At 38.8% G+C, this 13,705-nt stretch overlaps 1 protein-coding gene across 1 annotated transcript in view; it reads left to right on the top strand.

The window, feature by feature from the left end:
- Positions 1–13,705, top strand: part of Wdr33 (WD repeat domain 33) — a gene marked incomplete at its 5' end in the record, with an annotated part of 72,542 nt that overhangs the window by 34,205 nt on the left and 24,632 nt on the right. Inside the window, one exon of the mRNA XM_012513623.2 lies at positions 13,478–13,604. Coding sequence (XP_012369077.2) covers positions 13,478–13,604 — 127 coding nt within the window. The remainder of the gene's footprint in view (positions 1–13,477; positions 13,605–13,705) is intronic.

The following is a 13,705-nucleotide window of genomic DNA, read 5'->3' on the forward strand; positions in this document are numbered from 1 at the left end:
GCATGTGGTGCTGGGGGATTGAACCGCGGTCCCTGTGCTGTGCTAAGCTTGTTCTAAGTAGGTGCTTTAGACCACTGAGCCATCTCACCAGCCCCTGAAATTTAAATCTTAAGAGAAGTTTTACTTTGAGAAAATGTTCTCAAGTTGAGCTATTATGTTCTGTCTCTCATATTCTTTTCATAGTGGTAATAGCTCTTGTTGGATTATAAAATCTGTATAGGATATGTGTCCTTATAGTGAGCCCTTTCAGAACAGGGATTGGGTCAAGGTGAAGGTTTTACTTGCTGAATGTTCAGAATGAATGCTAGAACTAAGGCAGGCAATGCATACCTGTGGTCTCAGCTACTCAGGAGGTTGAGGCAAGAAGATGACTTGAGTCCAGGAGCTCAAGACCAGACTGGGAAATACAGTGAGACTCTCAAAAACATATAACTCTACAACAACAAAAACTGCTAGGCAAGATGCTAATGCTTCATGTAATTCCTGAATTTCTGGATTGGGCTCCTAGGACTGTAAAAATAAGCATAGTACGTATGTGTGTGTGTGTGTGTGTGTTGATTTGATTTGATCTAGTGTTTCTATTTGTTGTCCCAAAGCCAACAATTACCCATAACTGAGTAGCAATATCCATGAAAATTTTAATAAATTACATGTAAAAAATAAATTACAAGATGTAACTAGTAAGTGACATTTGAGGATTAACACTTGGTTTACTCAAATTCTAACATTGAGCATGGAACACATTACCCATTTGAATTAAATTATATTTAACATGTCCTTTTGTTGATTCTAGTGCAGCTGATTTTACATTGTACTTGTGCTTCTGTTGGGCAAAACTAAATCCATCTCTTGGTTACTCCCTTCTTATAAGAGGGAATTAACAGGTTATAAGTGGAAATGAACATTCTCATGACTCAGAACGGTTAATGAAAATCTGATCTTTGCTTTGTGGGCTTTTCACCATTCGTTGATTAATAAAGTACAAGAAGATGGCAGTTTTAAGCACCTACAAAAAGAAATACTTGTATTGTCTAATTGTTAAACTTGCCTTACTTGATTTCCATGTTTCTAGAATGGTAAGATGTTTTTCTTTATTTTTTTATTTTATTTTATTCATTTGTGTGTGTGTGTGTGTGTGTGTGTGTGTGTGTGGCCAGCTCAGCCCACCAGGGGGCAGGCTGGCTGGCATGTGGTGCTGGGGGATTGAACCGTGGTCCCTGTGCTTTGCTAAGCTTGTTCTAAGTAGGTGCTTTAGACCACTGAGCCATCTCACCAGCCCCAGATGTTTTTCTTATTGCATCTCTAACAAATAGTTTTGTTTTGAGGTAGGGTTTTACTATGTACTCAGGTTTGCTTTGAACTAATAATCCCCCTGCCTTGGCCTGCTGAGTATGTTCGAGGTTTTGTTCCTGTCTCCGTGCATGCAGTATATGACACTTTTAAAATATTTTGTGACTGTCCCACAGAACTTAACTGAGTTTCCTTGTAATTAGACTTGGGGGGCATGTTTGGTTTTTTTTTTTTTTTTTTTTTGGAAAGTAGAGCACAAAGGTAAAATTTTGTTTTTGTCGCATACTGTATGTATACTGTCAACTTGAAGTTGACTTTACTCACCTGCTTGAAGTACTCTTACCAAGATTCCCCAGTAGAACATTACTTTTTCCCCTCTGCCCATACTGTGCTCTTGGGAATGAACTCCCTACCTAAGTATGGGGAATTTATACTGCCACTTTATGTGGAGGAGCTTCATAAGGTATTTGGAATTTTATTTTATTTTTTTGTGGTACCATTGATCGAACACAAGACCTTATGCTTGCCAGGCAAGCACTTACTCCACTGAGCTCTCTCCCTGGCCCCTGGAAATCTTACTTTTGAGAGACTTCACTCCCACTTACTCAGTTGTTTATATCAATGTGGTCTGAAAACTTTATTGGAATATTTTATTGTTGTTGTTTTCTTTTTCTTTTCTTTCTTTCTTTTTTTTTTTTTGCGGAACCAGGGATTGAACTCAGATCCTTGCACTTGCCAGGGAAGCACTTATTCTACTGAGCTATCTCCCTAGCCCAAAGAGGAAGGGTTTATTTTGGTTTTTTTTTTTTTTTTTTTTTTTTCCCAGAACCAGGGATTGAACTCAGGCCCTTGTGCTTGCCAGGCAAGCGCTTTTTCTGCTGAGCCATCTCTCCAGCCCTGTTGTTGTTTTTGAGACAGGGTTTTATTGTATTGTCAGGCAGGCCTTGAGTTCACTGTGGATAGCCCAGGCTGGCCTCAAACTCATGACAATTCTCCTGTCTCAGCCTCCAGATTGCTGACACGATGCCCAGTTGGAACGTATTTTTGATATAATAGAAATTAATCATTATTCAGTTGAGGTTTTCTTAGCTTTCTGCTTTGTGCTTTGAAACAGGAATGGTAATATTGTTAATATACAATTGGAGTTTATGTTGTCTAGATTACTTACTTATAGAAAAAATTCTTAATAGCTAGAACTCATACAGCTTGCTTGGGATCATGTGATAAATAGATAATTGTCCCCAGCAGTATTTAGGAATTCATGTAAAATTCTGATATAGCTGCAAGGGGCTGAGTAGGGTGGGTGGTTACCAGGAATCAAATTCAGGGCCTTACACTTGCCAGGCAGGTGCTGTGCTGCTGAATTATATCCCCATAGCTGCTTTTGCTTTTTTTTTTGGTGGAACCGGGGATTGAACTCAGGCCCTTGCGCTCGTCAGACAAGCGCTTATTCCACTGAGCTATCTCCCCGGCCCCTTTTATTTTAAATGTCTTTGATGAAAATATAGTAAAAATGTCTAAGAAAATGTAAATTCTACAAAAGCTAATATGATAATTCCATATACTTTGGAGACTCTAGCAGGAGGATTATAAATTGGAGGTCAACCTGGGCAATTTATCAAGGCCGTGTTTCAAAATTTAAAAAGGGAGAGGTGTGTGCTGGTTGTCACAAAACATTCAACAAAATTGTTTCTGTGTATTTTAACTGAAGACTGTAGAGGACTGACACTAAATACCCCAGCCAATGGTTTGGGAAAAATGTTACAGATTTACCTATTATACCAGTTACTTTCTGATTCCATTTCATAATCCTCAAGGGATTTCTAAATACATTCTTTATTGTTAAGGTCTAACAGTTTTACATGTAAGTTTCAGCAGTACTTACACCTATTTTTTTTTTTTTTAATGTGAAGGCAAGTATTTTATTTAATCAGTTGTTAAATGACAGTATATCCAAATGAACATAGTGCAACAGTGGTCTTAAAGGGCACAAGTATGACACAGACACAGTACACATATGTGTTTTGATTTGAGTCAAATTATGTATTTCATCATAAATTCATAAGACTTTGATACCAGAAGTAGTAGCTTAGTTATATGGCATTAATCATATCTGTTGTATGCTTAAGTTTCCATTGAGGTCAGCCTTGGTCAGTTACCATATAAATATCTAGTTTGTACATATCCATAAGAACCATTTTACCTGCTTATGCAACTAAGTATGTGATTTAAGTGGACGATAGGCAAGTTTATGATGCCTCTACTTTTACAATTGACTTCGTACTTTCACAGTTGTGTATTGGTTTTTCCTTTGACACCATATATTTTAAGTCTTTGCAACTTGAAAGATACTTATGCACTACCACTCATCAAATCCTCACATTTGTGATATTTATTTCTGAATGTCTGAAATACACTTCCATGTATGGTTGAAGGCCTTTGTGTTCCACTCTGCATCTCTTTGACTTTCTTAGAAGTAACCCTTACCGGTAACTAAATTTCGATTCCTCATTGTCTGACCACACATTTGTACTTCAGAATTTCCCAAGTCATTTTTCTGATGAATACAGAAGCACTCTGAGAAAAGAAGATGCATCATCAGATTTTCTCTCACATTTATTACTGACAGTACTGTAGGCTTTTAGACATAGAAAAAAAAACTTGTCTGTTTGAAAAACTCAGCATTTCCCAACTTCTCACCAAAAACCCTTAACTTAGAATTCTGTGTGCAGTTGTTGCTTGGAATATGCTTTGTGAAAGTTATGCCTGTGGGTGAATAGTTCTTGAATTGACTTTAGGTTTATTTTATAGTTCTTCACTAACTTCCTATAGGTGGATGACTAATAGTAGTCCCTGCCAGTTGGTGTTGCTTATCAGATTGTGGTAAGATTCATCTTACATAAAGGGAAGGTAAAATGTTAATAAAATTGCACATTTCATTGACCAGAGCACACATTACTTATGCTCCTTAATTTTTTAAAACTCTTGAATCCTCTAAAGTGTCTACCTGTGGATCATGGCTTCACTTACCCTTTGCCTTAAAATGATCTGTTGCATTTTATGTTTTTGTGATAAGCAGCCTAAGCTCACTGTTAATGTTTAACACATTTTCTTGAGTGAAAATTCGACTTATTTATTGTACAACATGGTACTTGAATTCTTTGTTTGCCTTTTTTTCTGCCTGTATTAGAAAATCTTGGTGCTTTTTACAAATTATGTATAAAAGAAATTTTTCTTTGTTTATATAATGACCTGATCCAGGAAAAATAAAATGGGAAAATGGACACTACTTCTGACCTTCAAATAAAACTCATTATGCATTGATTTTCAGACTGTTCACCAAGCTGTGGGTCACATGCATTGTCTTCAGGCGAGGCTGTTCACTTGTGTGGGATGATGGTCCCTGAGGGTCTGATGAGGCTGTTGGAGGAGGGCTGAGACCTGGGGGAATGGGCAGAGACACACAGTTCACACTCAGTCTCCCGAAAGTCGGGGATCGCCTGCATTAAGAAAAGTGTCAAAACACAGACCTCTTGCCCTTACTGGCTTCTGTCCTGCACCCCACTGTACTGTGTTTCTGGGATGGAAAATAAAGAGCAGGAACGCTCCACTGCAAGCAAAAATCTAATGTGTCAGTTCACCAACCTCCTAGAGTCTGAAGAATTTTCATGATACTAGTAGAGTTTTTTTTTTTTTTTTTTTTTTTTTTTTAAAGGAAAGAATAGCGTGTTTTTCCACAGTCTTATCTCCCCTGGTAGACTTGTTTGGGTTCTGCAAATGATCATGCTGTTGTAGGCATGATTAATGTGTATTTGGAAGGGGTGAGGTTTTTGTTTTGTTTTGTTTCAGTCTTTACTTTCAGTCAGTACTTTCTTGAAGGTTGCTGTTCCCAGGACTACATAACTCTACAGATGCAATGTTCTATTTGGCAGTCACATGCAGCAGAGGCTAGGCGCTAGTAATAGGAGCCTAAAAAATGTTGGCATCATGCACACTTCAGGGAATGAGTGGAGGAGTACATAAATGACTGTGAGAGTACGGGCAGATGGTGTGAGGGAAATCATTATGTCCTTTTCAGTATAAATTTTATGGCAGCTATTAGCTGCTCAGTATGCTGGCCACTAAGTGTATGTGACTTGAGCACTTGAAATAACATTAATGTAAGAGGAATTAAAAATTTTAACTTTAAAACATTTAAATAACTACATACAGTTAATAGCTGCCATATTGGACCAAAAATTTAAGTATTTGTGACCAAAAGGGAGTTATGCTCATAGTTATGAGTCTTGCCCTTAAATGTTTAACAGCTGGAATATTCACATTTTACAGTTTTGTTGCATCTCTAGTCTCACTGTTGGTATATTCAAGCATAACTTCCATTTACAGTTGTACTCAAGCATGTTAAGCATAGTATAAGGTGGTAGGACCTTTCCCAGCAGTCCTGGACTCTACTTCATCTATTAATGACTTATTTACCATCCTCCAGATGATTGAGTGTCTTCCCCACAGCCCACCTATAAACTTGTGACAGCCCCCTGAGCTTATAATAGGCTTTGGTAGCATCTGGAGTAGGTTTTGTGTTGTCAAAAGACTTTAAAATAGGGTTAGGGATACAGTTAGCTGCACAGCACCTGTCTGGCAAGTGCAAGGTCCTGAGTTTGGCTCCTGGTTTCCCCTCTCCTAAAGAAAAACTAATTTTAAAAGATTGGCAGGGGTCTTGATTCTGAAAAGTTTAGTTAAATGTCACTTTAAAAAAAATACTTGGTCTTAGGGCTGGGGAGTTAGCTCGGTGGCATAAGTGCTTGCCTTGTAAGCGCAAGGTCCAAAATTCAATCCCTGATACTGTGGAAAAAGAAAAACAAAACAAAAACCAGAAACCTTGGTCTTTTACTTGGAAGGAAATTTTAGTCTTAAGAAGTTAAAGTCAGCAAGATGGATTTAGTACTAACACGTCTTACTGAGCTACAGAAAACCATCCGAATAAATTTCCATCATGTCTGTTAATTGCTTTAGCATTGTAAATACTACATTTTTGGAATTTCCATTTTTGGGGATCACAGAGAATATTGACAGAAATCTTACTGTTGAGGCTTTCTTTAGAGTGATGGTTGAAATTGATAGAAGTGTTTGATATTCAGTCATTTTTCTATCACAGTACTTTTAAAGATCTTGTTTTATGTGTGGCTTGCTGGCCCACAAATACCTTGAAACTTGTTTCAGTTTTACCAAGTCTAAGGTCTGTTGCAAATCTTGCATCCTCATACAGCTCCCTGGGACTACACACTCTGGCTGGCTGTGCATTGCAAGGGAAGGCAATAAATAATGTCAGTCACTGATTTTTTAAATAGGGAAGCCAAAGGCAGTTGCCCTTATGAGTACTGTAGTAAATGCCTTTTTGTACCATTCTGTTCTCCCTGAGATGTTATTAGCAGCTAATTTTATATACATGGGACCATATTACACCTTGCCTTTCTGTCTATATGTTGGCTTTCTGTCTATATATTTTTAAATGCAGGTTTATTGAGGTGTACTTAAGATGATATCTTGTTTTAGGTATACAGTCCTATGAAGTTTGCCAAATACATAAACTATTACCAAAACCACGCCCAGCCCCTCCCCAAGAGGTCCCTATTTTGCTTTAGTTTATTAGCAACTCTATTGTATTCACTTTTGTGGGCTCACCTTGATTTCCCTTCACTCTCCTGATTGATATTTAGATTTTCCCATTGATTCAACCTTAGGTTATTTCTAGTCTTGGTAATTCAAACACAGATACCTTTGTGAATTCTGGTATGCTTTTGGAGTTAAGAGTATATTACGACCAGGTGATTTATAAACTCACAAGCTGTGTAGCTTTAAGATTTTGATAGATATGGCTAAATGGCCTCCCCCAAAAGTTGTTCTACTTTCCAACCAATTACAGAGGATTTTTTTTTAAATGTATTTTATACAGGGTTTCACCCTGCAGCTTGGACTTATATTGATCTTTTCATCCTCCCCTGTGCCGGAATTACAGGCGTGTGCCACCAGCATGCTTGGGGGCGGGGTCAGTGCAGCATGTGGTGCTGGGGATGGAAGCCCGGTCCCTGCACTTGCCTAAGCAGGCACTTAGTCCGCTGAGCTATCTTGCTGGTCCTGCTTTAAAACACACACACACACACACACACACACACACACACACACATTGAACATATTTTTTGCTTATTTTATAGGGAAAGTACTGGCTCATAAAGTTACTCAAATTTAGTTGTTCACAAAAAAGTTCACATGCATGCAAAAAAGAAGCTATGAATAGAAAAACTATATTTCCACTGTTCCTAATATTCATTTTCTGCCTCTCTGTATCTTCAGTTTTATAACCAGATAGGTTTTCTTTTTTTTTTTTTTAATTGTTTTGTACAGGGTCTCACCACGTAGCTCTGACTTGTAGTGATCCTCCTGTTTTCAGCCTCCCCAGCACAGTGATTACAGGCATGAGCCATCACCCCTGGACTTGGTGTTGGTTCAGTGTGCCCTGGAGCAGGGGCTGCTCATAACGTGGTGCCAGGGATCAACCCTGGTCCCTGCACTGGCCTAAGTAGGAGCTTAGTCCACTGAGCTGTCTCGCCAGCCCAGGTAGATTTTTTTTCCCTGGCAGGTAGTTTTATAGTCATCCTCACAACTTATATTTGTGAGGTACATGTTATTTTGTTTGCCTTTTAGGACACATTTTATGGGCTTTGTTCCTAGAATTTTCATTTCAATAATTGTATAATTATCCAATTTTTGGCTTTGGTAGGGCACTAGGTGTTGAACCCAGAGCATTCTACCACAGAGCCATATCCCACTCCTTGGGACTGCAGTTGCATATGATCAGATTTGGCCATATAGAAACAGAGTCCTCTTAAATTGTTACTTAGGAGACTAAACATGTCTTCATTGATAAGAAAAGACTGCCTTTTCTCATTTGAATAGTTTTTGACACTGCAATGGAAAATTTGTAACTTTTCCCAGGATATGGAAGCAGTTATATATCAGTTTATTTCTATGCTAGTTTAATGTTTTCTGTTTTCACTTAAGAAAATATAAAAATGGTGTGGGCTATTATAAAGATTTCACATCTGCTTTCCAGAGGCAATTAGGATTTTTCCAATTGGGCCCCCTGCCTGAACTAGTTTTTGTGTTTCAGAAAACAGTGCATAGGTTCAGTGTCTCTTATCTGAAATTTTTGGAACTAGAAGTATTTCTAATTTTATTTTTTTTTTCCAGATTTTGGGGGGAAAATTATAATACATCTTTTGGGGCTAGGACTGAACACAAAAGTAAGTCTGAACACAAAATATACTTGTTGCAAATATACCTTACATACATATCCTGAAGGTAACTTTCGGTGATTTTTTTCTTGGTGTTAGTGATACTGGGCATCAAACCCCAGATCTTCATACTGAGCTACATTGTCACTCTTTTTAATTTTTATTTTGAGACAAGGTCTTGCTAAATTGTTCAGTGTGGAGAACTCGCATAGTACTGGAATTACAGGAGTATACCAGGCCTATTAATGTTATTTTTCTTTTAAGTCTATGATTTCGATGCATATGAAACACATTTCATCATGTGGAATTGATATGTATACATACTTAAGCAACATTTTTAATAGTTTTATGCATAGTGTGACATTTTCTGCCTATGCATTTATGTTGGCTCGTAAAGATTTTGAAATATTTTGTGGCACCTGTCCCCAGGCATGCTGATCCACTGAGACTGGGTGTGTCAGCAGACACCTGTAATCCCAGCACTGGGGTGGCTGAAAACAGGATCACTACGAATCCCTGCTGCATAGTGAGACCCCTGTACCAGATATATTTTAAATTTTTTTTTTTTTTTTGCCAAACGGGACATTGAACTCAGGCCCTTGCACTTGCCCGGGAAGTGCTTATTCTACTGAGCCATCTCCCTGGCCCCAAAATCAAATATTAGTGAATTTCACATTTTGATTTTGGGCTGTGGGCTGCTGGTACGTTAAAATGCTTTACCATTTTTTCTGTACCTACTTGGTTTCCTCATTGAAGGCAGTTAGTATCTCATTCTTGTTCTTTCAGGCACAGTTTATGCATTTTTAAGAAGTGTGTATATATTTGTTCTTGTATGTATTGGGGAGAGCTTTTAAGCTGCAAAGGTTAACATGTTGACTCCTGAGCCCTTTTTATTTTTGAGACAGGATCTCTTAGAGTCATTAAATTGCCCAGGCTGGATTTGCACTTACAGTCCTGCCAGTCTGGAGTACTGGGAGTATAGTTGAGTATTACCACACTCAGCTCTTTGTTTCGGAGGAGTGCGTACTTGCTTAAATAGCTTTATTTAATTTTTAAAAGTTAATACAAGCATGGTTCAAAAAATAATGCTGGATGTGGTGGCATATACCTGTAATCCCAGAACTTGGGGAGGCTGAGATAGGAAGATTGACACAAGTTTGAGAACAGATTGGGCTATATAGTGAGATCAAGGCCATCCTGAGCTGCATAGGAAGACCCTGTCTCAAAACGAAACAAAAATTTTATTCTATACTTTTCAGGATACTTTATGCAGGGGCTTTTTGCATTAAATTTTCTGCTCTGTCACATATCAGCTGTGATCCAGAGTAAGTTCTTCAGCCATTAGAGAACTTTGTAAATTGTCATGTAAAAATCAGCAATACATTTTTGTTTAGAATAATACCATTCTTAAATATGTTTGCTAGTGTTACTAGTTTTTTTGTTAAGCACTGTGACCTCCCAAATTACATCATCAGTACCAGTCAGTTGATTTATATCTGTGATTGATACAGATAAGTTCATGGAATTTCTCATTGTTTAGATTTTACCAAAGTAAATTTTAGAAGACTTGAGTTCAAGGTTGATAGCCATTATTTTTGCATATTCTTCTTTAAGATGAGTGCATCTGTGTACTGGTACACATTATGAAGTGTTTCACTGAGGGTGAAGATAGAGATGGCTCCTAAGAAGATATTTTTTGCATAGTACATTATAATCTGAAAATGCTTCTCACGTATTTTCCATAATCTTCAATTTGTTGTATTAAAATTCATACATAGCTTATTTTTGGGTGATAGTAGCCCATAAATTTTTGAGATTTTCTGCCTTGTCATTTTGGTGTCTGATCATTAATAACAAAGTTTTTAAGGCAATGAAGTGCCTAGGAGAACTGACTGGTCTATTTCAATTTTTCTAGTTTTACTTTTTTTGTTAACTTGTTTTTATTTTAAATTTTATTTGCATATTAAATGGTACATTCCAGTAATTAAGATTATTTGAGCAACAACAAAAAAGACACTCTTGAAGCTGAGCATGGAAGCCCAGGCATATAATCCCAGCACTTAGGAAAGCTGAGGCAGGAGAATTTACAAGTGTGAGCTTGGTTTGGCCAAGTTAGGGACTCTTGCCAGGATACTGTCTCTGAATAAAAAGGGTCATCCCCTTCCCACAGCAGTCAATAAATTGCATTTTACAACCTGCCACACAGCATGAATTTTACTCTGGATCTCACTGTCCCTGCCACCACCCAACTTCTTCCTTGGCCAGCACACAGTCGTTTCCTTCCTGCCAGCACATCAGCCGGTGGGAGAGACAGGTTTGGCCTTGTTCTTGGTGCTTGAAGAAATCAAGGTGCAACACAGACCTTTTCTCCTCCACACTCAGCTGCCCGTTACCATTTGCCTTTATTTATTTTAAATGGGGGAAAAAGGTATATATTTAGAATTAGCCAGCTGGACTCAGCTATTTATTTATTTATTTATTTAGGCAGAACCGGGGATTGAACTCAGGCCCTTGAGCTTGCCAGGGAAGCACTTACTCACTGAGCTATCTCCCTGGCCGCTGGGCTCAGTTTAGATGATCCCTGTTTTGTGGGCAGCATTCAATGCATCGTAATCAGGAGCTAGTCAAGCATATGCCTTCTCCATCAGGCCTGATTAGGGTATTGACCTTGACAATATCAATGTCACAGAGCTTTTTTGATTTGGTGCTTATTGGCTTTGACATCCACAATGAACACGAGTGTGTTGTTGTCCTCCATCTTTTTCGTAGCCGACTCTGTGGTCGGGGAACTTGATGGCATAGTGGTCAAGGTTGTTTCTTCTGGGGGTATCTGGGCTGCCTCCAGAGCCACAGTGTCTTGGGACAGTGGAAGGTGGGTAACGTTCGTGTCTTCTTCTTTTTGTGGCTGTGGATGCCTTTCAGCATGGCCTTTTTGGCCTTCAAAGCTTTTGCTTGGGCTGCAGCTTTGGGAGGGGCAGGGGCTTCCTCCTTCACCTTTGGTGCTGTCTTGATAAAAAGGCCTAGTTTGCCTGTTTTTTTTCCTCCTGTTCAGCCATTTCTTTCCAAGGCAAAGGGTTTTTCTTTTCTATGCTCTTCATTTCCAATTCACCTGATTTCTTGATCCCAGCCAAGTTAAGTTTTGAGGAAAGAGCAAAGTCCAAGAGCAGGTGCCGTCCAGTCGGCTATTGCCACCTCTCTTCATTTCTTTTTTTCTTTTTCTTTTTTTTTTTTTTTTTCTTTTTTCCTATACCAGGGATTGAACTAAGGACTCTGTGCTTGCCAGGCAAGCACTTATTCTACTGAGCTATTTCCCTGGCTTCCTTCAGTTCTTTTTTACTAACGACAGCACCACAATAAAACCACCCTTTTTGTACCCTCAGATACCAGTTGCAAATTAATTTCTCTGAAGAAAATATAAAAACAGGGAGAAGAAGAATCACCTTAACACTACCTCCTGATGAGTGTAGTGACACACACGTGTCATCCCAGCACTCTAGGAGGGTGACACGGGAGGATTACGAGTTTGAGCCCAGCTGGGGTGGGAGGAAGGTTGGGGTGTAATTCAGTGAGAAGGCCCTGGTTTCATTCTCTGGTATGACAAAACAAACCCCTAGAAAATAAAACAAAAATCCCACCTCCCAGCTTAATAATGTTTTTCATAACAGCTTGAATCTTGACTTCTTGCCTTATTCCTCCACATAGGGATACATACGCACTTGCTCATTTTCTTGATTTGTCTTTTATGGTGATGTTACACACTGAGTTTTTAAAAATAAACTTAGTACTTGGCCATTTTAATCGCATTATTAAATCATCTGTGGGATCCTTTATAATGAAAGCAGTATTTGTTTGTGTTACATATGCTTACTGTAATATATTTGTGTTCTATTTGAGGACATTTGAAACTAAACTGCCTCAGAGTAAACGTCCTTCTAGACAAATACTTTTGGCTATCCATTATTTCCTGATGGTAAAACCTAAGCATTGGGTTTCCTGTACTGTGGGCTGTGTACCTCTTGCTTTCTTTCCTCACTGCTAGATGGCCTCCAGATCGTGTGCCACTCCCTCTGCTTGCCAGCGTGGGGCACTGAGGAGATGAGCTCCAGCCCATGTGAGATGAGCATTTCTCCTCACGGGTGCATATCACTCCCAGTCCCCAGAGACTTCTCCTTCCCTTTCTACCTTTGCCATAGCTTCTTTTCTTCCACATCCCTCCCTTCCCACCTGTAACTTTCCCAGGCCAGCTTCAGTCTGCGATAGGAGTGGAAGCTTTCTTAAATGCTGACATAAAGTATTCTGGAGAATAGGTGTGGCACTCAAGTTCTGAAATATAACCACTTCTTTCAGATTTTTATGTTTGTGATTTTTAGTAACTTTATTACCCTAGCCTATATGTGAATCAGCCATAAATATTTCTTTTTCTCTCTCCTGGGCTTCAGTAAACCCACTTAGAGTAATGAGTAAATGCATTCTATAATGCTTTTCCTGTCTTCATGTCTAGAAAGTGGTGTTGTTTAAGCCTGGATTTACATTAAAGTATACGGACTGCCACAAATTAGGAAAACTGAAGTGAATGATGACATTTGATCTAATGATTAAGGTAGTCAGGAACAGCATGAAAAGTTTTATTTTTGGGTCTTCAGATATGCAGCTTCCAAGAGGCCTTGGCTGCCCTTCTGGCCAGCAGGCGAGAAGCTGTGCATAATTTAGGAGAGAGTTGTTTCTGTGCTTCCTGACATAGGTAGAGAGCTTGCTATATCCCAGATGTCTTCAGAAGTTTGAATTGACTGAACACTAAGATGAAAACTTCTTTCTCTATTTTGCTTTAAACTACAAAGTCCTGATTTAATTTTATGTGACTGATGAGGTTTTTTATCCTAACTTGTTTCCGACAGGGCATGGTGCTGATGTGAAATGTGTAGACTGGCATCCAACCAAAGGGTTAGTTGTTTCGGGAAGTAAAGATAGTCAACAGCCAATCAAGTTCTGGGATCCCAAGACTGGGCAGAGTCTTGCAACACTGTAAGTGATAGGAACCTCCTCACCTTGATCCCTGGACACAGGAAACAAAAGTGGCTCATGTTGTTTAACTTTTAGCTTTTTTTGTCTTCTGCGTATTTTTT

This window comes from Octodon degus, unplaced genomic scaffold, assembly GCF_000260255.1.
Source record: "Octodon degus isolate 3935 unplaced genomic scaffold, OctDeg1.0 scaffold00014, whole genome shotgun sequence".
NCBI lineage: Eukaryota > Metazoa > Chordata > Mammalia > Rodentia > Octodontidae > Octodon > Octodon degus.